Below are 25,645 nucleotides of genomic sequence, written 5' to 3'. Positions count from 1 at the left end.
CGACCCATTGTAAACAGATATGTGCACTTGAGCTTAGAATAAAGGTGCAGATGTAAACAGATAAAGTGATTAATTTAATACAAACTATTGCATTTGACACGTGAGAACAAAAACAGAGGGACTTTTATTTTGTGACACTTTTTTTATTGGCGCTACTTAAAGTTAAAAAAAAATACACAATTAAAAATGTGAAACATTTTAAAAGCAACAGCTATGTCTAAAAAATAAAAAAGTAAGACAATAGTAAAATATATGAATTAAATAAAAATAAGCGAAAAAAAAATATTAATTTATTAACTCACATGCAATAGTTTACAGAAGGTCTACATCCCATTTTCATAACTCATTTTTTAATATATATAGATGAAAATATTATACACCATTTTCATAACTCGTTTCTGCACCGGAAATGTGAGTGTGACGTCAGTTTGTTGTGCGCACCAGCTGATCATCAGCCAGAGCCTACAGACAACACTACTCACACGCACAGAAATATTATCAGACTCTCGATTAAAACATCGGCGTCGTAGTATGTGGAGTAAATCATGTGGCGACAGTAGATGTTTATAGATGAAGACAGCGGCGGTTGGTCAGTCAGTCAGTCAGTCAGTCGCGCGCAGCAACACTGGCCTGCTGAAGGTGTTCGTGTGCTGCTGTTTTGCCTCCATATAATTATATAATACGATGGAAACGATTCTTAGCTGCTTCGGAAGTAGTTTGTTGGACGGTTTCGGTTTATAAAGAAACGTCAGTGCCTCATAATATTGTACTGCTAACGTCTGAGAGAAAATGTGGTGGAAACTCTTCTTTTTGCTCCTGTATTTCTTCATGTTGTTCATCCTGGCTCGGTTTTTTGAAGCCATCGTCTGGTATGAGACCGGGATTTTCGCCACCCAGCTGGTGGATCCGGTGACACTGAGTTTCAAGAAACTCAAAACCATCCTGGAGTGCCGTGGACTGGGATACTCCGGCCTGGCGGAGAAGAGGGACGTGAGGGAACTGGTGGAAAACTCGGGTAATTGTCTGCAGCCAACCTGTTGTCCTTCAGTGACACGCATATAACTCATTTTCATCATGATAATCATCAATGTTTGCTTTGAAGGCGAGCTGATGCAGGGCGAGCTGTACTCCGCTCTCAAGAACGAGAAGGAGCAGACCGGATCTGACTCCAGCACCACCTTCAATGGAGAAATGCACTTTTATGAATTAGTGGAAGACACTAAAGATGGTATCTGGTTAGTTCAGGTTAGTATTAATCCTGTTTCTAACCGTGTGAAACTTATCATTTAAAGGATTAGTTCACTTCAGAATGAAAATTTCCTGATTTACTCACCCTCCATGTCATCCAAGATGTTCATGTCTTTCTTTCTTCAGTTGAAAAGAAATGAAGGAAAACATTCCAGGATTTTTCTCCATATAGTGGACTTCACTGGGGTTCAACGGGTTGAAGGTCCAAATGTCAGTTTAAAAGAGCTCTACATGATCCCAGACGAGGAATAAGAGTCTTATCTAGAGAAACCATCGGACATTTTCTACAAAAAATAAACATTATATACTTTTTAACCACAAATGCTCGTCTTGCACTGCTCTGTGATGCGCCACGCATGACGTAATCATGTTGGAAAGGTCACACGTGACGTAGGTGGAAGTATCGATCCAGTGTTTACAAAGCGAACGTCAAAAAATTAAGTCAAACGGCTTTTACAAAAAAAGGTAAAACAACGATGTTGGACGATTTTGAAGTTGGAGGAGAAAATGAGATGTTTTTCGCCCTACCGCGGTATTTCCGTGTGACCTTTCCAACATGATTACGTAATGCGTGGAGCATCACAGAGCAGTGCAAGACGAGCATTTGTGGTTAAAAAGTATATAAATGTTTATTTTTTTTAGAAAATGTCCGATGGTTTCTCTAGATAAGACTCTTATTCCTCGTCTGGGATCATGTAGAGCTCTTTGAAGCTGCACTGAACCCCAGTGAAGTCCACTATATGGAGAAAAATCCTGGAATGTTTTCCTTAATTTCTTTTCCACTGAAGAAAGAAAGACATGAACATCTTGGATGACATGGAGGTGAGTAAATCATCAGGAAATTTTAATTCTGAAGTGAACTAATTATTTCAAGTTACTTTTAAAAGTAATGCATGACAATATTGCGTTACGTTTGCGTTGTTTTTTCTCACCTGGGCTGAGCTCGCTTGTTTGTTTTTTAACTCTTTCCCTGTCACTGTTTCCATCCAAAGTTGCGAATTTAACTTGTGCGCAAAATTTGGAATATCACATAAAGCAACAAAATCGCCACCTCCTTATAAACTGCTGCTAAATATCACTAAGAAAAGCAGGAGAAGCCACCGTATATAATAATTTTCATATATAATAAATTACTTGCGTCTCATAGTGCGCAGACGAAACTCAGTAATCGTGTTTCTTGCTTTCGGAGGCGGATGCTGCTGTTTGGGAACGCATTTGTGTAACTATACCGAACCACTTTGACGACAGACTTTGCAGAATGACCAAAACAGTATTTCAGATGCTGCGCAAAAAGATCGGTCCACTGTTTGGTCCAGTAATGCCGTCCCATCACGCAAAGTCGCGTTTTTTCAATGTGCATTGATGAATTTGGTAAATGTGTTTCCATCGTAGTTTGTGCATGTTTTCTTATTAGATAAAAAAATTATTAAACTCAAACGACCGCATTTTTAGAATTTATGCGCATCTTCGCGTTTCCATTTAGCAGGGGGCGCTATTACGCATCTTCTGAAAGAGTACAGAATCTCCGGATCAAAACACAGGCGAAGAAGAAGCAGAAACAAGCGACTGAAGCATTGCTGACGCACATAAATAACACAACTATCAAACATTAAACAGCATATAAATCAAAACTGTCTAATGTTACTGAATGAGATGTTGAACCATGAAGAGGAAACGACTGTGAAGCTTTGATGGACTCGATCTACTCCATCTGTGTTTTGATCATCCCATCCGGATGAAGTCTTTGACAAAAACACAATGTTCACGTAATAAGGAAATTTTCATGTTTATCTGAACTATTTTAAGGCGGAACAGAAACTGAAACCACAGCCTATTCATCCTACTCATTTCACTGAAATATAACGTCTCTGTCCTGTTCTCATGTTCATATGCGAGAGTCAAAACCAGCAAGATTTAGAATCAGTTTCTGCTGCAAATGATCTGTTAATCCTCAATGTTTCATTGTGGACATGAATGATACTTTTGGAGATGTGTATTTTAGTTTATATAAACTATAAAATAGAAAGTGAATATATAAGATCATTTTCTGTTTCTTAGGTAATAGCCCAAGACAGAAATCCTCTGTTGAGCACTGCCAACTGGGGCAAAATGGTGCAGAAAGTTTCCCAGTTTGGCATTCGAACCGGCACTTTCAACTGCTCCAGTGACTCGAGGTAAGAAATGAATCAACATTGTTCGCCGTATTCTTCTAGTAACTGAAAGAAGGCTGTTTTTCACATTCCTGTAAGCGGATCAACCAAGTATGGTATGTTTGAAATGCAGTGTATGGTTAACATCTGACCCAAACATCATTATATAGTTCTTAGAAATAATAGAAATTGTATTTGTATTCATGTCCATTTTTAAAAAAGACAAAATCAACTACTTTAGATAACGTTATAGTCATCATTATTTTCACAGAAGCCTGTATTTTTCTTTATACATTTTTCAAAAGTATTTTCACAAACAGCATGACTATACAATTTGACAACCTGAACAGATTGTGATAAACTGGTCAAATGATCATATATCTTAGTCCTGTGTCAAATAATGTATAATAGGCTATTTATCATATAAATTAACACACTCTCTACATTATGAAAACTGGTAAAACAAGAAACTTCTCTCAAAAGTTAAAACGGCGACATTCTGAATAATAATTCCAAAAATTCCAAAAATTGATGTTTTTCTGTTAAAACATTCATCAGCCACAGTTGCAAACAATATATGCGAGATCATGTTTGGATTTATTACAGTTCATCACAGAAGGTTTGGTCGCAGATTTACTCGCAACAAACGGCACAAGCGGCTCGTGAAGAAACACAGACCGACTGAACGACACTTTCATTTAAGCAGAATATCTCAATCTCCATCTTACTTGTTTGTCTGTGTTTTCAGATCATCAGCGATTCTTCCACAGTGTAGATAGCGTGTTAGCATGGTTGCCAGATTGCAAAGATTAAAGCCCTGGGTATACTTTTTTTTACGCGAATGCTAGTGTCACAGCCTTGGGAAGTATACTTCATTTGACTCGTACGCATACACAGGTGTTCGACGCATGCGCAGTTTTGATCGATCTCTCGCCACGAGTTACAACCCATGCAAACATCTTTGTATTCTTTCATGCTAGAGTTGTACAATTGAGGGTACTTTCTAACCTCTTCGCACAATCTCTCGTCTGTGTAGGCCTCTATTGTCGCTGTAGCTCGCATGAGTTCCGGTCTGTTCTGTTTATGCAGTTTTTCTTTGACTACCTTGTGAATCGACGCCCCCAGGGCACGGCTGCCACCTTGTGGATAAACTAATTACTGCAAAAAAAAATTAAATGCACATGTGTGACCTGTGTGTACAAGTACGCGCGGTTACAAAAATACAGCGGTGCACGTACTCTTCTGATAACGAAATTCACGTCACACGCACTGTACGCTGACCCTCGCATACGCTTACAAAAATTGAACTATACTTTGGGCTTCAGTAAAACACTGGGTAGAAAATGAACAGAAAAGCTGTGATTGAGGGATTTTAAACTCTTGATATCTGGCAACCACAAACATGAACACTTGTAGAGGCTTGTACAGCTGTAATATTTTGTCGTCTATATATTTTTTTGACACAAACAAAGAGCGATTTTGATAAAGTTTTTATTTTTTAAATGACATTTTAATCTCGTCTTTTTCCGTCAACGCTGTTACCGTTTAATGACATTGGTGTCATCATCGTTTTGTCTTACTCATGGGAATTAAAGGGTTAGTTCACCCAAAAATGTAATTTCTGTCATTAATTCCTCACCGTCATGTCGTTCCACACCCGTAAGACCTTCGTTCATCTTCAGAACACAAATTAGGATATTTTGATGAAATCTGAGAGATTTATGACTCGTCCATAGACAGCAATATAATCAACACTTTCAAGGTCCAGAAAGGTACTAAAGACATCGTTAAAACAGTCATGTGACTGCAGTGGTTCAACCTTAATGTTATGAAGAGACGAGAATACTTTTTGTGCGCAAAAACAAAACAAAAATAACTTTATTCAACAATCTCTTCTCTTCTGTGTCATTCTCATACGTTGTTTACGTCCAGCGCTTATATTGACTATTTTAACAATGTTTTTACTACTTTTCTGGACCTTGAATGATGGTAATTACGTTGCTTTCTATGGGAGATGAGATAAAACTCTCGGATTTCATCAAAAATATCTTAATTTGTGTTCTAACGATGAACGAAGGTCTTACAGGTGTGGAACGACATGAGGGTGAGTAATTAATGAGAGAATTTTCATTTTTGGGTGAACTAACCCTTTAAGCTCTTTCTTAAAAAGAATTTTTCATCATTTTAAATCAGACTTTCTTCCTTCATTCCCATCTTAGGACATATACACAAGAAATATATAAATTATTTAAATTAAAAAAATTCAAAATCATAGAAGAGCTGTCATTGTCAGAAAAAAAAAGCATTTGAATGTTTTTTCGTCATTCCCTCTTCTCAGGTACTGCCATAAGCGGGGCTGGATGAAGTCCACCCTCATCATGTCCGTCCCGCAGACCTATGCCTCCAAAGGGAAGGTCATGTTGAAGGAATACAACGGCAGACGCATTGAAACGGAGCACATCTTCAAATGGATGACCGCGCACGTCGCCTCTCGCATCAAAACCATCCGCCTCTCCAAGCAGTTGATGGATGACTGGTATCAGATGGACAAGCAACCGGTAAAGATGTTCTTGTTTGCCAGACTCCTTCAGCCCCCGGCGTTCTTCTCAGCGCTCAGCATCAAATTCACAGGACGCATCGATTTCATCTTCGTAGATGTGCGCAACTGGGACAACACCACCTGTCTGGAGGAGATCGGCGTGCAGCAAACACCCTCATACATCCTCAAAACACCAGAAGGCATCTACCGATACGGCAATAGCACTGGGGAATTCATCTCCCTGCACGCCATGGACGCGTTCCTTCGCTCTGTGCAGCCAGAAGTCAACGACCTGTTCATTTTGAGCTTAGTGATGGTCAATCTAATGGCTTGGATGGACCTTTTCATCACGCAAGGAGCCACCATAAAGCGCTTTGTGGTTTTAATCAGCACTCTAGGAACTTATAATTCCCTACTCATCATTTCCTGGCTGCCCATTCTTGGTTTTCTGCAGCTTCCGTACTTGGATAACTTTTACGAGTACAGTTTGAAACTTCTGCGTTACGCAGACACCACTACCATCGCCTCATGGGTCCGGGCCGACTGGACCTTCTATTCTTCTCATCCAGCTCTCTTCCTCAGCACTTATCTAGCCCACGGCCTTCTCATCGACTACTTCGAGAAGAAGAGAAGATGCAGCAATGAAGACCAAAACGCCAACAACCTGGAGTGGTTGTCGAGTCTTTGGGATTGGTACACTAGCTACTTAGTGCATCCAATCGCCTCGTTCCAGAACTTTGAGTCAGACTGGGATGACGATCCCAACTTCCTTTTGGAAAGGTTGGCATTCCCAGATCTCTGGCTTCACCCTCTTGTTCCAACAGACTACATCAAGAACCTGCCCACCTGGAAGTTCAGACTCGCACAACCCGAGGGACCCAACCGACAAACAGCCACGACCAACCCAAACGGCGACTCCAGCGGGGAGCAGGAAGCGCATCACTGCAGTTCAGAGGTTCTTGATGACGGGTGTCCGGCTGCAGCGCAGTCAGAAGAGTCAGGTGGTGAGGAAGCGGACACTGATTGGTCTCAGTGGCCTTGTGGGATGCTCCACTGCACCGAGTGTGTCGTGTGTCTGGAGAACTTTGAGACTGATTGCCTCGTCATGGGTCTACCATGTGGCCATGTTTTCCACCAGCAGTGCATCGTGGTCTGGCTGGCCGGTGGGCGGCACTGTTGCCCTGTGTGCCGGTGGCCGTCGTACAAGAAAAGACCCGCAAGACCACGTGCGACTCAACCACTGGAACCGGAATAGCCCTCATGTGATTTGTTTACGTCTTGCTTCTGGCACTTATTTAAAAAAACAAAACAAAAGAAAAACGACTTGATGTGTTCATCTTTAGTCTTTAGATTCATAACATTGGCTCCTGGGGTTTCTGTTGGTGGTTTTAACTTGCACAGTGTTTAATTAAAATGCATACTTCCCAATATTTTTTTTTTTTTTTTTTTTTTTAAAGGGAAAAAACTTGATTTGGGTCAAATGCCTTGTACTTAGATATAAAAAAGTAATAGATTTTAAGAGCTAAAATGATAAAACATTGAATGGTAAAGTTTCTGTTGTAGCACTCATCATAAATCCCAGTGAGACAAGAAGAAAAATCCATACGTTCCTGTACCTGAGAATTTCATTTTGTGTTCAGTGTGTCTCCAAATGTGAATAATCTGTCTAAGATTGAGTCATTGGGGAATTGAAGACTTGAGGAGTCTTTATATAAAGGATTAACACTCTGGGCATGTGCATATGATATTATTTTTTGGAAAAGAAGTTATAGCTTTACATAACTTGAATAAAATGCCCTGTGCAGAATTGAAAATGGCTTTGGCATTGACATGCAATTCATCGTGGCTCCATCTGCAATTTAAGTCATTGTCTTGTTGGAGCATGTTAGTTTTTATTATTTTTGAACAGAATTTCGCCATTAACACTAATACAGACTTTACCCCTTTGACTTCTAAAAGTGATTTGGGAACTTATACCTGTAATGACGTTCAATTCAATAAAGTCCAACTTTCTCAGCTGTGTTACATTGTGGATCCACTCAGTTTTGTCCATTCACTACCATTTTAGTGCCTGATGCAATGCCACACTGCAAATACCTAAACTAATATAGCTGCAAGCAACAATTACGGGGTCACGTAAGGGCAGAAAAGGAAATATCTGTGATCATGAGGTTAGGATAAAGCTGTTTAAATTACATCAGTTAAAGCACTTATAACATAATAACATGGTTTATAACTTCTGAGCAGTAGGTGGCGCTATAACGGAACTCTGCATGCACCCTGAAGTCATGCCTGTGATGACGTACCAAGTTTCGTGTCAATACACAAAACTTTTGCGAAGATACAGCCGCATATACATTTTGCCGTTCTCGCAGTCAAATTTGTTGATGCAGTATAAAACAAAAATCTTTTAATAACTTTTTGTCTTGAGTGTCTGTAGATGCTACATACCAAATTTCGTACAAATCGGACAAATTTTGTAGGAGGAGTTCAAAAAAGTAGGTTTTGAATAAAATTCAATATGGCGGACAGTAAGTATGGTAGAATATGGCAAATTTGGTATCGTAGGAGAACAAATCTAACGATGTAAGTTAAATTAAAATATGTTGAATTTTTCATATGTTATGAGCATTTTCATAAATTTCATTATATCTCTTGACCACTAGGGGGTGCTGACCTAAAACTTTACAGGTCCTCTCAGAACATGGCCTCGATGAATCATACCAAGTTTCATAATGATACATTTATGTGTTCGTAAAACACAGGATTTTATGACAAAATTCAAAATGGCCGACCAAAGAAAATTGGATATCGTTCAACTCGGCATGCCTCAAGGAATCTAAGAAGACCATCCTCATGATTTTGGGACAAGACATTCAAAAGTTATAAGCAAACATATAAATTTTTCCTATCTCAGCACCAGTGGGTGGCGCTGTGACGATACTGTGCATGCACCCACAACTCATGCATGTAATGACATATACCAAACTTGGTGTCAATACACCAAATCATTGCGAACATACAGCATCAAATCCATTTTTGCGTGCTCGCCGTCAAATTTGTTGACGCGCTATACGAGAACAGATTGGCTGATCAACAATATTTTAATAACTTTTTGCCTTGAGTGTGAGTAGATGCTACATAGCAAATTTCGTGCAAATTGGACAAACGCTCTACGAGGAGTTCGAAAAAGTAGGTTTTTCAGAAAATTCAAAATGGCAGAACAATTTTCATGACGGAAATGACGTCATAGATTCGAATCAACATGAGCCATGGGATCAGAGGTATTTTGTTTCTAGGACTTACGAGTCAAAAGATATGAGCATAAACATAAGTGAATCTTTGAACTGTTGGTGGCGCTAGAGGGTTTGAGATAGAGACTCCAAATTTGCTATAGTAACATTTCAGACTGTCCTCTATCTGTGTGCCAAATTTCACAACTTTTTACGGTTCTATAGGCTGCCATAGACTCGAGCGGAAGAATAGTAATAAGAAAACTAATTTAATAGTTAGTTTTGGGGCTCGACCCCTAAAAATAAACGTTTTCCCTGTCTTTATGCAAAATATATATATATTTTTAGATTTTTTGAGGGTAAAATTTGATCTCAAGTGAGATTTGCCTAAAATCCACCACTGTCTTCAAAATAAATAAAGTTGAAAAATTAAATAAAATGAGAGAAAGATCACTTTGTTTTACATTGTTACACACGTTACTGTAGTAATAACTATAAATTATGCATAATTACACTCTCAACCAAACCATAACACTATAGTGAGTACATATAATACTAATATATAGTACTTAAATGTAAAATTACACTATACCACGAACAATAAAGTGTTTCCTCTCTACCTCAGCAGTCTCGACGAAAGCTCCATGCGTTCTATAATCGTGTATTTAATGGAAAAATGAGTATAATTGCATAAGAAGCAAATCAATGATTTTGAATATTTCTTTTCTGTGAACTCGTGACGTATGTTCGCGTTGGGTGTGCCTACTGCGCATGCGTTGCTCTGTCACTACGCGCAGCAGTGCTGGAGCTAATCTACAGTGTGCTGAGGCGAAGTTGCTGTCGAGGTTGATCACATTTATAATGTTTTGCTGAAGCCGGTGGCATATTTCTGCTCTTCAGTCCAAGCCTCAGAATCATGCTGCGCGTGTGTTGGAAAGGGGCGCGTGCAGCAGCGCGGGTGAGTTTATACTCGAGCGGTCATTCAGTGACCCACAGCGAGGCCCGATGTCTCTTACGCGTGTCCTTAAATTACGGATAATAGCGACCCTTAGAGCATTTATTTAATTAACCTGTGAATATATTAAACTACCCTTCTCAATGAGCTGATGATTGTATTAGTTGAGGTTTGTTATTTGCAGTTTAGCTAGCGCACCGGTATAGAATGCTGTTGTACGTCAACGACGTAACGTGAGGTCGAAAAGGCGTTTACAGTATGATAGGCAGATCCGCGGAACCAATGAAAGCGCACAGTTCAGTGAGTGACGCCGCACTCCACCAATAAAAACCCAGAATGTACACAGGCGTAAATAAGGGCGGGATTTGTATGATTCATATTTTCTGTCACACGGATAGCTAACAGATGTCTGAAAATCTTTAGTTTTACAACATGTATTCACCTTTATTTACATTTAAGAGTATTTTACTAGCATCATATTCATTTAAAGCGTTTTAATCGTAGATTTATACTCGGTACAGACCTTGAACTGGTTTTGTCCAATAGAAGGACGTGACCTTGTCAGTGAAAACTTCAGAAAGTTTCCCACACAAACGCTGTCGTCATGTTCACATGGCGCTTTTATGTAAATGAGCCTAATTAATAATCGATGCTATTGAAAGAGGCTGATAAACTTTTAATCGTCTTACTATAGACATTCACTGAAGAAATAGAAACTAATGTTTAGTGTTGGCTGTTCATTCATTCATTGTTGTTTATTGCGTTTTACTGAATGTCTGATAATAAATATATATATATATATATATATATAAACAAAAATGAATGGAAACCTTTAACTGAACAGCATTTAAATCTGAAATGAGTGGCTATTTGTTATTAATGAATGTAAAACAGTGGTTGTGCTCAGTGTAGAAGGAAGCTATTACTTAAATATTTAATATTGTAGTTTATTATGTAATGATGATTTGTTTGTCTGTTTCTCCACAGCAGTGTGTGTGTGGTAAAGCGTCGGCCCATCCATTACAGCACTGCCGCAGATACACCACAGCTGGAGACTCTGGGTACGACAACAAACCTTAAACACACACGCTTGCAACGATATTACTGACTTATTTATTTTAAAACATTGGGTTATTTTAACATATAGTGCTTTAGACATCTTTGAAATTAATGTTAGGCTGTGTTCACACTTGGTTTGATTAAAACGAACTCTGATGCGGATTGACTGAAATATGAACGCAACACGGACCTAAAACAGGATGTGATGTCACAAGATGCGACCCTAAAAAGCACAGAATGCTCAGGATGACTTTTATTCTGTATCTTTAGGTTTGGTGTTAAAATGACAGTGTGAGTGCTAAGCGAATCAGGACTGAATGTGTCATTTTCTTTATTGGTATAAGAACCTACAAGTTTTACCTTGGTCTGCATCTCAAATCAGACTTTTTGTACCACAGATCTTCTGCTGGGAAAATAGTGGCTGCTAGTCTTTTGACGGTCGGCGGCGGTGTTGGCGGTACGATCCTTTATGCCAAGTGGGATCCGAAGTTTCGAGCAAATGTAGAGAAGAGCGTTCCTTACTCTGATCAGGTGTTTGAGATGGTGCTTGGGCCGCCGCCTCCTCCACCCGTCCCTTTACAGAAGAAACCGGTGAGAGTCACTTTCACTTTCACTTTGCCTGTTCTGAGACCAGAGACAGTCTGTGCTTCTGTCGTATGGATGTAAACCATCAGTGATCAACTGAGATTTTTCTCTTAACAGGGAAAGATCGAACCCCTGCAGATCTCCTCATTGCCAGAAACAACGAAGGAGTCCAAGCAGCCCAAAGCTAAAGCCAAGAAGTCTGATCCAGCACCTGTGGAAGCTCCGCCGGCTGTAGAGGAAGCGCCAGCACAGACACTCCAGGGTGAGCGAGACTCACACACTTACACACATTCAAACACTAGCAGATCTCAGATGTGTAACAGCTTCAAGGGTTAGTTCATCCAAAAATGTAATTTCTGTCATTAATTCCTCACCCTCATGTCGTTCCACACCTGTAAGACCTTCGTTCATCTTCAGAACACAAATTAAAATATTTTTGATGAAATCCAAGAGGTATCTATGGACAGCAATATAACCAACACTTGTCCAGAAAGCTACTAAAGACAAAACAGTCATGTGACTGCAGTGGTTCAACCTTAATGTTATGAAGAGACGAGAATACTTTTTGTGCGCAAAAACAAAACAAAAATAACTTTATTCAACAATCTCTTCTCTTCCCTGTCATTATCCTTACGCAGGTGAGCACAGTGAAGGCTTCTGTGTTTACGTCCGAATGCCGGCTCAGTATTGGCTGATCACGTGACTCATGTGTGTGATGCTGACGCAGGAGCCGGCCAATAATGAGTCGGCGTTCTGACGTAGAACCTGGAAGCGCTGCACGTAAACAGCATATGCGAATGACACAGAAGAGAAGATATTGTTGAATAAAGTTGTTATTTTTGTTTTGGCGCACAAAAAGTATTCTCGTCTCTTCATAACATTAAGGTTGAACCACTGCAGTCACATGACTGTTTTAACGATGTCTTTAGTGCCTTTCTGGATCATATACCTCTCGGATTTTATCAAAAATATCTTAATTTGTGTTCTGAAGATGAACGAAGGTCTTACGGGTGTGGAACGACATGAGGGTGAGTAATAAATGACAGAATTTTCATTTTTGGGTGAACTAACCCTTTAAGGCTCACAGATCTGTGTATGATACATGAGGTTATTTTAATGATCATCATGGCATGACATTCCTAAAAGTTTAGTAGGTGAAAGGTTAGTCTGACAGTGTGTGCTTGACTTTACCACAAAGACAGAGCAGGTTAATTAAGAATGGTCTCTTATCAGCCTTATCAGGACGCCATTATATGAGAAATTAATGTTTTAGTTGTTGGTCTTTATTGAGGCAATGTGGCCATTTTACATAATTCAGATTTCACTTGATTGTGTGACAGTGTGATATAGAATTATAATGAATTGTGGTATAGTTCAGCTGTTTCTAGATCTGTATAGTATAAATAGATATCGAACACTTTCTCATATTGTTAGCAGATGATTTTCATATCGCTTGATTTTGTTCCTTTTGTTTGTTGTTATTATTTTGGATTTACATGTTTATGTTGATGCATTGACAGCTTTCTGCTTGTTTCTGGACATAAAACCTCATGTCTTATTGGTCATAGTTTTTTTTTATTTTTCCTCCAGATGAGGAGGGAGAGAATGACTTTAGATAAAACCTTTTTCCTGGTGTCCGTCATAATACATTGTTTTGATTTTGAAGTGTTGTTGTGTGGTCCGCCGATACGGGTTTTCCATATAATACCAATGTGTACATATTAATACATTCGTTTCATAAGTAACTGCAAATGAGATGAAAATAAGCATTATTTCACACTGTTTATTTCAGAACAAACACACAACAGGATGTGGTTCTCAGCCACTGCCGATGATTTAAAATCTGATCTGTCATTAGTCTTGATTGCTTAAATATTTGCTTTTGTTGTGAATAGATCTTTGTCATAATATTGCAATCAATGAAGCCAAACAAACACTGGAGCTGCGTCCTAAATCACATACTGTAGGTACAAATGACACTTTAGGTCACATTACATTGACAACATCTGGATTATTCATACTATATAGAACATACTTTTTAACGGTCATAAAGTTTGTTCCTCTTTAAATGTAGTACCTACAGTATGTGATTTAGGACGCAGCTCCGGGTTCTGTTTGATTTCAGTAGCTATGCTTCCATCCACCTGTTTTCATGTTCATTTTGGGAAAAACACTGGATGGAAACGCCAAGATGTGCATAAATTCTGAAAATGTGCATAAAAACATATGCGCTCAATTGAGACGGATACATTTTTTACATGCACATAAACTACGATGGAAACTGAAAAAATCCCTCATAAACTCATGTGACTTTGCCTCAGCAGAGGCTGTGATTGGATAACTGCACTAACCAGCGGACCAATCGCACAATAAAAAGAGTCTGATTGAAGCAACTTACAGTTTTATTACTGATATTTTGCACCAGGAAGTGACGATTTTGTCCTCATGAACACGTGATGGAAACGCCGCTTTATTCACAAATATTTTATGCCATATTCCAATTTTGTGCACAAGTTAAATTCACAGCTAATGACTGTAATATTAGGACAAAGATCTATTCACACCAAAATAAAATACAAACCTGATTCCAAAAAAGTTGGGACACTGTACAAATTGTGAATAAAAAAGGAATGCAATAATTTACAAATCTCATAAACTTATATTTTATTCACAATAGAATATAGATAACATATCAAATGTTGAAAGTGAGACATTTTGAAATGTCATGCCAAATATTGGCTCATTTTGGATTTCATGAGAGCTACACAATCCAAAAAAGTTGGGACAGGTAGCAATAAGAGGCTGGAAAAGTTAAATGAACATATAAAGAACAGCTGGAGGACCAATTTGCAACTTATCAGGTCAATTGACAACATGATTGGGTATAAAAAGAGCCTCTCAGAGTGGCAGTGTCTCTCAGAAGTCAAGATGGGCAGAGGATCACCAATTCCCCCAATGCTGCGGCGAAAAATAGTGGAGCAATATCAGAAAGGAGTTTCTCAGAGAAAAATTGCAAAGAGTTTGAAGTTATCATCATCTACAGTGCATAATATCATCCAAAGATTCAGAGAATCTGGAACAATCTCTGTGCGTAAGGGTCAAGGCCGGAAAACCATACTGGATGCCCGTGATCTTCGGGCCCTTAGACGGCACTGCATCACATACAGGAATGCTACTGTAATGGAAATCACAACATGGGCTCAGGAATACTTCCAGAAAACATTGTCGGTGAACACAATCCACCGTGCCATTCGCCGTTGCCGGCTAAAACTCTATAGGTCAAAAAAGAAGCCATATCTAAACATGATCCAGAAGCGCAGGCGTTTTCTCTGGGCCAAGGCTCATTTAAAATGGAAAACTGTTCTGTGGTCAGACAAATCAAAATTTCTTTTTGGAAAACTGGGACGCCATGTCATCCGGACTAAAGAGGACAAGGACAACCCAAGTTGTTATCAGCGCTCAGTTCAGAAGCCTGCATCTCTGATGGTATGGGCTTGCATGAGTGCGTGTGGCATGGGCAGCTTACACATCTGGAAAGGCACCATCAATGCTGAAAGGTATATCCAAGTTCTAGAACAACATATGCTCCCATCCAGACGTCGTCTCTTTCAGGGAAGACCTTGCATTTTCCAACATGACAATGCAGGACCACATACTGCATCAATTACAACATCATGGCTGCGTAGAAGAAGGATCTGGGTACTGAAATGGCCAGCCTGCAGTCCAGATCTTTCACCCATAGAAAACATTTGGCGCATCATAAAGAGGAAGATGCGACAAAGAAGATCTAAGACAGTTGAGCAACTAGAAGCCTGTATTAGACAAGAATGGGACAACATTCCTATTCCTAAACTTGAGCAACTTGTCTCCTCAGTCCCCAGACGTTTGCAGACTGTTATAAAAAGAAGAGGGGATGCCACACAGTGGTAAACATGGCCTTGTCCCAACTTTTTTGAGATGTGTTGATGCCATGAAATTTAAAATCAACTTATTTTTCCCTTAAAATGATACATTTTCTCAGTTTAAACATTTGATATGTCATCTATGTTGTATTCTGAATAAAATACTGAAATTTGAAACTTGCATTTCTTTTTTTATTCACAATTTGTACAGTGTCCCAACTTTTTTGGAATCGGGTTTGTATTTAAGACTAATGACTATCATCCAGGTACTTTTCATCTACTGTTTTATGAATACAATCACATACTAATCAATTCACGTACTGTTTTTCACCTACTATATAGTAGGGCAGTATGCATATTGGGATGCAGGGGGAGTCATTTGAGTGTTGAAGCACATACACACGTCAGCTGAACGTCTAATCATATCCAGAGCCTACAAAGGATCGCAGGCAGTCGTTTACCGTTGCTGAACTGTGATCTCTCTTTCTCATGGAGTCCTACTGTTGTTGCAGAAGCCTCAGCAGAGGCAGCTCACATTATTTCGGCTATCAGCGATGTGCCCTCTGTGCCCGCGCCGGGTACGAGTGACGAAAGCCCAGCGGGCCACGCGGCGGCAGGTCAGCACCGGATCACTCACACAGCCTTCTGCTTCCAACAACTGATCCACGACCTGTTTGTCTTCATCTGATCAGTTGCTGGGCAGATCAGTGTCTCTGCATGTTCTCATCATCTCTCTGTTCAAACGTCACACCTTCTGGATCCCTTTCCATCCATTCATGCTAACATCTTCTGTTCATTGTGTTTTTCTTCAGTTCTTTACTAACATATTGTGCTAACAGAGTTCTTTCCCAATAACTAACAAATGTGTGTCCTCTTTTTTTGTGTGTCAAATGTGCTTGAATGTCTGATGAGAACTGAGCATCTGAACGGAGTAATTTGTTCACAGAGCAGATGTGTGTGTGTGTGTGTGTGTGTGTGTGTGTGTGTGCGTGCATGCAGCCATTGATGACAGCACACTACAAAGATGTATTTATTGTCTTTCATTATTTCACATCACCCACTTTTTTTGTTGTTGTTGTCGTCGTATTTTCGGTTCATACTGCAGACTGCAAATATGATTTTCTTCCCCCCGGCGCTGTAATGTCTCAGTGTGTTTTGTGTTTGTGTGTGTAGCTGAAGAGCGTCATCATGAGCCGGCGCTGACGGAGAGGCCCGCGGAGGAAGTGAGCGCCCGACTGGCGCAGCAGGATAAGGCAGAGCAGGATGCGCTGGCAGGTGAGTCTGACACACATCAACCAGTTTTTTTCATGTTTTTGAAAGACATATCTTATGCTCAACAAGTCTGCATTTATTTAGATAAAAAATACAGTAATATTGTGAAATATTATTCCAAATTAAGCTCTGACTGCTGGACTGGAGGAGACTCTGGGCAGCTCCGCTAAGATCACCCTGCAGGCCATCGGAGCCCAGGAGGTTGCACTGACCGCCATCACTGCACACACTGACAAACTCAAAGAAGCCATGGACTCACAGGTACACACACACACACACACACACACACAGTCGTAACAGACTGAGCCATCTGACCGAGCACAGCAGAGCAGGCTGTTTTCTGCTGTTTATAACACGCTCCTGTGTGTGTGTTTGTGTTCAGACTCCTCCGGATGAGAAGTCGGCTCAATGGAAAGCTCTGAACGAGGCTCTGAGCGAGAGGACCAGAGCCGTGGACGAGGCTGGAGACGCCCTGCTGAAAGCCAAGTGAGGCCTGCTTCTGACCGATTCATTACACAGAGAGATGAATGAAGCCTTGCTTCACACTATAAGAGCTTTTATGTCATGTTAATGTCACATGGTATACATTACAGTCTAGTTATTATTGCTGGAAATTCAATGAAAATATGTTAAATGGAATATACGCTCAGCCAGGGTTGGGCAAAAATACATCCAAATGTATTTTTAAAATAAAATAACAAATACCTTAATTTTAAGTGTATTAAAATAAACTACAAAATACAGCAGCCACACCATGTATCAAAATAAACTACTGTAGTTTTGTATTTTAAAAATACTTTTACAAGGGAGCATGAAATTTATTCGCAAACCTTCCATCAATTGGCCTATTTGATCCTTTCACCATTACACTGATTAAATAAACAATGTTTGATAGCAACAGCTTTTCTCTGCCCAAATCGTGCAATAAATCTGACATATGCAACCAGTTAAAGTTATAATATGTACAGTAGGATTTTTGGATTAAAATATCCAAAACCACTAGAACAGTGTTATATATTTTGTTGACTTGTGTACTTACATTATCCCAAATGTTTCCAAGAATGTATAAATCCAGAGAAATATGCAATTTTAACAGGACACGGGCTGTGTCCGTGCGTCGCCTATCAATGACATCATACCCGCGTTATACTTGATTTCCGGTTTTATTTTATAGAAACTATGGAAAGACGCATTATATTCCTCATCTGTCTAAAAAAACAGATTATATGCTTTATTAGACAGATGAGGAACTGTTTGGATTCATTCATCGACTGAAAACTAATCATGTTATATAGCTTCTTGTTTAAATCACGTTTTCTTGATTTACCGCGAGTACCATGTTTTACCATGACTAACATCGATCTAGCTTACTGAAGTGTGTAACAAGTGTCTCATAGCAGCCGCCAAGCGAACGCACAGAGTAGCACTATTACAACTTTCAACACTCAAATGTATCTAATATGATAAACAGCACCGCTTTACCCCACATACGCTAGACCAAAAAAAGCGGAAGTGGCGACCGTGGCATAATAAAAGTTCCGCTGCTCTGGAGACGTGTGTCGCGCTCGTCTCTCATTAGCAATCACTCCATCAGTCTCGTTCAGCTCCAACATCACTCGCCCTGCTCTGCTTCATACTACAGTGACGTTAATAATCTCATCCATGAACATGATTTCTGCCCGATTCTTTTCCACTGGCTGTAGACGTGAAAACAACACATCCCATGATTCCACAAAATCGAGGATAAGCGACTGAATAAGCGACCTCTAGTGGCGAAAATTTACATATTGTGTCTTTAACAGATCAAATATTCACATATCCCTGTGATCTCCCAGATGAAGGTTAGTTTTAAAGTAACCAACAGTTTAATGTTTGCGAATGACTCATAATTGTATCCTAATTTAGTTACTTGGTGTTTGGTAATGAAGGGCCTACTTTGCCTCAGCAACACTGACTCAATGACAAACAAGTCATTCATAAGAAGACAACTGATGGCACCTGTGTTCATAGCTACTAGTTTCTAACTAATGAATCATTTGATTGTTAATCATAAATATAGGGGGGCTGTTGCTCGGTATAATAGTTTTCAAGAACATTATGTATATTGGTAAACTATTTAGCTTAGGCTACTAAAACAAACACCTGTTCTAATCTCAACAAGTCTGGGCAAACCACTGAGTAAGCACCAATCAGAGGCTGCATTTTTATGACGTCATCATGTAGACTTCTTACAGAGTATTTTACAGTATTTTAAAACTACAAAACACTAAAGGATTTTGATACAAAATACAAAGCCATTTTCATCAACCCTATCAAATACAAATTGCAAAATACTATTTTGTATTTGAAATACATGTATCATAAATACTGTCCATCCCTGCGCTCAGCCTTGCACAGAAAGGGTTAATCGTACTCTTTTTGTTGATTTTTGTTTTGTGTATATTCAGAGGAGAGCTTGAAAAGCTTCGTGAAGTGATCAACAGAGCAAAACAAGCCAAGATTGACGCGGCGAGACCCCAGATCCTGGCCGCTGAGGAGAACTTGCACAGCATGATTGTGGATCTGGACAAAGTAGTGACCAAGGTAAGCATCTTAATCTGACCATGCTAATGTGCTTTGGAGAAACTCTGTACATATAAATGAGAATTGAGCCTGTAATCCATTTATCTTCATGCAGGTGCAGACGGCGCAGTCAGAGGCGAAGGTCGTGTCTCAGTACAGTGAGCTGGTGAATGAAGCCAAAGCTCAGTTCCAGCAGGAACTTGCCAACATCACACCTGAAATACAGGCCAACTGGAAGGGACTGTGTAAGATCTCACACACACCTATGACCCTGTTTACACCTGGTGTTTAGGTGCATTCTGGTTGACTGGTCACAAGTAGACAACACTAAATAGAGGTGTAAACGGGGTGTAAAACGTTTTGTGTTTGTCCACTTTTGACCACTTCCAGAGGTAGTTGAAAACGCACTACTTTTGTAGTGTAGACGCTCATGTGGTCGAATGTGTTCAAAAGACACCTACTCTCCGTCTACTGACCTAATGCGTAAACATTATCGGAAGCGCTCTAGCCAGACGGGATTTAAACTTTGTCGGCTGAAGACCCAAGTCTGATTTGAAGATGAAAAACGTACCAAGCACAATGTTCTCACAGACTCACACTCACAGCGTTCGGCCGGTCTTGAGGCTGTCAGAGCAGAAATGAAAGCCGATGCTCTCCGTGTTTTTCCGTCGTCTCCTGGCACGTTCATATGTAAATTGCGTGAGCTTATTTCATCCATTAGATCGAAAGATCTGAAAAAACCCATACATTTACCCACGCACAGAAGAAATCAGGATTTAAAGTGGACAAAAGAGACAGTAAACAGTATGTCTCACTCGTATATTTGTGATCAGATTGACCAAAACACATCTTAACACCAGGCGTGAACAGGGTCATTGACTACTAATGTTAACAAATGAGGCCTTATTGTAAAGTATTATAGCATTATTCATGAAATAAATTAAATCCAGTTGGGACGGTTATGAAAAGTCTTTGTAAGGTGAAATTGAATTCTATTCAAAGCTTATTAGTGAAATGACAGCATTCATAAAAACCTTCCAATGATAATCACACCCAATAATTGGGTTTTCTTTCCTTAAATAGGACCCGAACATGGTAATTACCAATAAAAAAGTATAAAAATTAATTGTGAAGAGTATTTTAATGATGTCCCTAATTTAAGGCCATCAATTCAGATGTGTTTTTGAGCCTTGTTTGCCTTTAGATTTGCATTCCTTATGGCTTTTGTTGAACCACACATTTTACTATAGCAATTTAATTATTTAAATCATTCTGGACTAACACTTCTACAGTCATTGACCTCAAAGAAGTATTCAGCTAATTAACTCAAAACACCTGCAAAGGCCTTTAAATGGTCTCTCAGTCTAGTTCTGTAGGCTACACAATCATGGGGAAGACCGCTGACTTGACAGTTGTCCAAAAGACGACCATTGACACCTTGCACAAGGAGGGCAAGACACAAAAGGTCATTGCAAAAGAGGCTGGCTGTTCACAGAGCTCTGTGTCCAAGCACATTAATAGAGAGGCGAAGGGAAGGAAAAGATGCGGTAGAAAAAAGTGTACAAGCAATAGGGATAACCGCACCCTGGAAAGGATTGTGAAACAAAACTCATTCAAAAATGTGGGGGAGATTCACAAAGAGTGGACTGCAGCTGGAGTCAGTGCTTCAAGAACCACTACGCACAGACGTATGCAAGACATGGGTTTCAGCTGTCGCATTCCTTGTGTCAAGCCACTCTTGAACAACAGACAGCGTCAGAAGCGTCTCGCCTGGGCTAAAGACAAAAAGGACTGGACTGCTGCTGAGTGGTCCAAAGTTATGTTCTCCAATGAAAGTAAATTTTGCATTTCCTTAGGAAATCAGGGTCCCAGAGTCTGGAGGAAGAGAGGAGAGGCACACAATCCACGTTGCTTGAGGTCCAGTGTAAAGTTTCCACAGTCAGTGATGGTTTGGGTTGCCATGTCATCTGCTGGTGTTGGTCCACTGTGTTTTCTGAGGTCCAAGGTCAACGCAGCCATATACCAGGAAGTTTTGGAGCACTTCATGCTTCCTGCTGCTGACCAACTTTATGGACATGCAGATTTCATTTTCCAACAGGACTTGGCACCTGCACACAGTGCCAAAGCTACCAGTACCTGGTTTAAGGACCATGGTATCTCTGTTCTTAATTGGCCAGTAAACTCGCCTGACCTTAACCCCATAGAAAATCTATGGGGTATTGTGAAGAGGAAGATGCGATATGCCAGACCCAACAATGCAGAAGAGCTGAAGGCCACTATCAGAGCAACCTGGGCTCTTATAACACCTGAGCAGAGAGTATTTTAATGATGTCCCTAATTTAAGGCCATCAATTCAGATGTGTTTTTGAGCCTTGTTTGCCTTTAGATTTGCATTCCTTATGGCTTTTGTTGAACCACACATTTTACTATAGCAATTTAATTATTTAAATCATTCTGGACTAACACTTCTACAGTCATTGACCTCAAAGAAGTATTTGGACACTTTACAGTCATAAAACAAGACATGCTTAATGTCATTAAAACACTGAAGCAAGTGACATTTATTTTAATGAAAGATAGCATAAACACACTTCAAACAAAAGATTTCACACAAAGATGTCATCAGTTTTGAGTGTAGCTTATGTCAAGTTAAAGTTCATCTCAAGATCCCTGTACGCTCCTTTGTGTTGCGTCTGTTTTTGAATGCAAAAACACCATAGAAGAAAGTCCGATCGACTCTAATTACAGCAATGCTCTGTTGTGTTTCTCAGCGGGAAAGCTGAGCGTAGATGATCTGAACTCTCTGATCGCTCACGCGCACCGGCGCATTGACCAGCTGAACCGCGAGCTGGCGGAGCAGCGGGTGAGGGAGCAGATCCACATCGAGACGGCTCTGGAGCAGCAGAAGCTGGAGGATCGGAAAGCGCTGGAGAAAGCCGTGGTTTCTGCCCTGGAGCACAGCCGCGAGGACATGAGACTCGAGCAGGAGAAGAAGGTCTGTGCTTCATCAACCTCACCAGCCCTAAAGTTGCTTATTATTTGACCATGAATATTTAGGAATTTCAACTTTGTGATAGTCTTTGTAGAAGTTTGAAGGTTTGTGTGTGTGTCAGGTTCAGGAGATGCGTGAGGTGATGGAGGCTGAGATGAGGACACAGCTGCGCCGTCAGGCTGCTGCTCACACAGATCACCTGCGGGACGTGCTGAAGGTTCAGGAACAGGAGCTGCGCGAGGAGGCACAGGAGGTACCAACACTGCCTGTCCATGTGGACTCACATCTACATGTCATTCATGAAAGAATTTAATGATTAAAGGAGTTCTTAAGGAGATGGGGCTACCTGTTTGACTGACCAGTGGCAGATGGGGAGTGCTGGGGACTGATTTTTGAAACATTTACCGTTCCATTTGGTGCTGCTAGTAGTGCAGAAGCTACACACGGCAGCGTTAAAAGTGGTGATGCAGCCAATACAGTTTTGGAGCTACAACGACTAAACATGTCAGCTGTGTGAACACTAGGGTTGATTTCTCGATTTTAATCGATTCTCATTTCATCAACCGATATCGATTCTTAAATCCCAAGAATCATTCTTTTAGTCTGTGCTGTTTTCAGTTGATGTGTGAACAAGATAAGACATTTGTCAGACGCTTTAGGCTTTGTTGCGCATGAATCCTCCGCCATGGTCTTGTCAGTCATCTCGCCTTACTCTCAGTGTGATGTCCATTATTGCCACGTATTTCCACAGCAGTGGGTTCAAATTCTTTTGTTTTTGTAGTGACGTTTGGTGTATTTTTTTGTGGCAAAATACATGAACTCTTAAGATTTTTATCCATGTGTTATTTTCTTTGCACCTGTAATGTTGTGAAAAGGAAGTGAGCGACATTACCAGTGAAAATCTGGGTACATCTGTGCTGTTTTCAGTTGATGCGTGAACAAAACTTAACTAAACATTATTTATTGCACCTCCCATCCAGTAATCGCAGTAAGCTTTGTTACTTTTGTCTCAGTTTTCAGATTTTGTGTTTTATTGCGAAATGTAAACAAATACCATTTCGGCGCTCTTAAATGTGGCGTGACAGATCTTTGTTGTTGTCGTGAACTGATCATCTCTTCCTCTTTACTACTATTTACAGCATGAAATAAACATGAATGAACATCAGAAGGAATGTTGAAAGATTCAAACCAACTTACTGAAATGAATCATGTCTCATGTAATCGATCAATCAGTGTTTCAACTGCAGAAAGGCGTCAATAAAACAGCTTGAGAACAGTCTATATTAGTATCTAAATAAGTGTCTTTGTTTGTAGATCCTGACCAGTAAGATGATGGAGCAGGAAACTCATTACCGCAGACTGACTCAAGAACAGCTGGACACCTTCACTCTGGACATGAACGCCGCTTACGCCCGCCTGAAGGGCATCGAAGAGGCCATCGACAGTGAGTCTTCAACCACATTCGGCTGAGGCATATTTTAATCTTCTGTTTGACCTTCGATTGATGTTTCACTTATAAAATATGGCTCTGTCTCCAAGGTCATGTGACTGCTGAGGAAGAGGCCCGTAAGGCTCACCAGTTGTGGCTTTCTGTAGAGGCTCTGAACTACACGCTCAACTCAGCAGGTGCCGATTCCCCCACCGAGCCTCTAGAGGGCGCTGTGCGTGCCATTAAAGAGAGCTGTGCGGAGAACGAGTTCGCGCAGGCATTGGCCACCGCCATTCCCGAAGAGTCTCTCAGCCGAGGGATCTACAGCGAAGCTTCCCTTCGCGCACGTTTCTACGACATCCGCCGGCTCGCGCGACGCGTGGCACTCATCGACGAGACCCGCAACAGCCTTTACCAGTACTTCCTGTCCTACCTACAGTCCGTCCTTTTGTTTGAGAGGGAGCAAGAAGCGCCACCTGCTAAACTAGCACCTGAAGATCTCGACACGTTCAAGCTGCTCGCCTACGCGACTTACAGCATCGAGCGCGGCGACCTGGAACTAGCCGCGAAGCTAATCAACCAGCTTCGCGGCGAGTCGCAGCGTGTGGCGCAGGACTGGCTTAAAGAAGCCCGGCTAACCTTAGAAACCAAGCAGGTGATTAGCCTGCTATCGGCGTATGCTAACGCCGTAGGGTTGGGCACCACACAGGCCCCTTAGCCACGCCCACTCTGTGGAGATTATGTAAATTACGAGGAGTGTCATTTGCCCGCTGTTAACTGAACCTTCCGCTCAGCTGATTTAATTTATAAATAGATTGTGTGCTAGCCAAAAATTTGTTTTCTTATCTGTCCGAAGCACTTTCGCAGGAAGTTTCTGCCCTTAAAACAATTCTTAAGTGGCCTACCATCCAGTAAGTGTACCTCGTATGCGGAAAAACACATCTCAAGGGTTTTGTTGATCTTGGCAGTGGCACTCCTCAGTGTATATGCTGCACATCTCACTGTTCAGGATCAGGTTGAAGGGCCTCCGGGTCAAAACCTCTGATGGCAGCAGGACGCTAACCTGTTCACCGTTTCACAATGCACATGTAACGCTTCAGTTTCAAAGTTGTCTATTAACCCAGACTGTTAAGAATAATCAGCCCTGCTCTCATTCACTATTGGAGATCAATAAATCATGGTTGTTGACAAGAATGGCATTTCAGTTATTTGCATGTCTGAGTTTTACTTTAACTGTCAGATCTGGTTTAGGGGTTCATTTTGATTTTCTTCTTTTTTAAACAAGGAGCCAGATTCATAACAGTTTGAGCGGCACAGATTGTGTTGTGAATCTGTTTCTGAAGACTTGATGAAATGAGGCTGTTATTGAAGGATGGAGATGCACACGCCATATTGGAACTGACAGCAAACAATTCACAAATACACTGTATCCAAAGAAATCTTAAAGGCACGGCAGCAAAAAGTGTCTGGTTTATTTTTTTTTTGCCTTTTCCTTTCACATACAGTTAGGTCTGTATATATTTTAGGGGTGTAACGGTACTTGTATTCGTCCCATACGGTACAGACATCACGGTTCGGTGCATACAGTCAGTCAAGGGCGATCCACACTCCAGTCCAGAAGGGGGCGTGTGCGGTAATGCAACGCTGTTTGTTAACTGCCACAAGAACAGACACTCTATGCATAGATAAGTTTACGTGTCTCTCAACCAGTATTTCAAC

General features: G+C 40.6%; 2 protein-coding genes across 4 annotated transcripts; both read left to right on the top strand.

The window, feature by feature from the left end:
• Positions 1-408: 408 nt before the first annotated feature.
• Positions 409-7,962, top strand: rnf103 (ring finger protein 103). Its single transcript, XM_051860902.1, has 4 exons — positions 409-1,015; positions 1,103-1,245; positions 3,307-3,422; positions 5,737-7,962. The coding sequence occupies exons 1-4, from the start codon at positions 790-792 to the stop codon at positions 7,190-7,192; spliced, it is 1,941 nt and encodes a 646-aa protein (XP_051716862.1). The 5' UTR covers positions 409-789; the 3' UTR covers positions 7,193-7,962.
• Positions 7,963-9,905: 1,943 nt separating this feature from the next.
• immt (inner membrane protein, mitochondrial (mitofilin)) lies at positions 9,906-25,120 on the top strand. 3 transcript variants are annotated; one of them, XM_051860899.1, is made up of 14 exons: positions 9,906-10,128; positions 11,113-11,186; positions 11,583-11,775; positions 11,887-12,031; positions 16,184-16,288; positions 16,851-16,946; positions 17,071-17,204; positions 17,326-17,429; positions 19,391-19,526; positions 19,621-19,750; positions 22,277-22,500; positions 22,619-22,750; positions 23,812-23,941; positions 24,037-25,120. In XM_051860899.1, the coding sequence occupies exons 1-14, from the start codon at positions 10,087-10,089 to the stop codon at positions 24,642-24,644; spliced, it is 2,253 nt and encodes a 750-aa protein (XP_051716859.1). In that variant the 5' UTR covers positions 9,906-10,086; the 3' UTR covers positions 24,645-25,120. The 3 variants fall into 3 exon arrangements, with proteins under 3 accessions (XP_051716859.1, XP_051716858.1, XP_051716860.1); XM_051860898.1 differs by having other exon boundaries at positions 16,845-16,946; XM_051860900.1 differs by lacking the exon at positions 16,184-16,288 and having other exon boundaries at positions 16,845-16,946.
• Positions 25,121-25,645: the final 525 nt, after the last annotated feature.

This window comes from Ctenopharyngodon idella, chromosome 14 (assembly GCF_019924925.1).
Source record: "Ctenopharyngodon idella isolate HZGC_01 chromosome 14, HZGC01, whole genome shotgun sequence".
Taxonomy (NCBI): Eukaryota; Metazoa; Chordata; class Actinopteri; order Cypriniformes; family Xenocyprididae; genus Ctenopharyngodon; species Ctenopharyngodon idella.
This window is presented reverse-complemented; position numbering and strand designations above follow the sequence as displayed.

What these genes read in the sequence shown, in the direction of transcription:
- immt (XM_051860898.1), top strand. Translation starts at nt 10,087, where the DNA reads ATGCTGCGCGTGTGTTGGAAAGGGGCGCGTGCAGCAGCGCGG. An exon ending in GGGCGCGTGCAGCAGCGCGG is followed by an intron (nt 10,129 to 11,112) that starts GTGAGTTTATAC and finishes GTTTCTCCACAG; the next exon opens with CAGTGTGTGTGTGGTAAAGC. An exon ending in AGCGGGCCACGCGGCGGCAG is followed by an intron (nt 16,289 to 16,844) that starts GTCAGCACCGGA and finishes TTGTGTGTGTAG; the next exon opens with CTGAAGAGCGTCATCATGAG.
- rnf103 (XM_051860902.1), top strand. Translation starts at nt 790, where the DNA reads ATGTGGTGGAAACTCTTCTTTTTGCTCCTGTATTTCTTCATGTTGTTC. An exon ending in ATGGTATCTGGTTAGTTCAG is followed by an intron (nt 1,246 to 3,306) that starts GTTAGTATTAAT and finishes TCTGTTTCTTAG; the next exon opens with GTAATAGCCCAAGACAGAAA. An exon ending in AACTGCTCCAGTGACTCGAG is followed by an intron (nt 3,423 to 5,736) that starts GTAAGAAATGAA and finishes CCCTCTTCTCAG; the next exon opens with GTACTGCCATAAGCGGGGCT.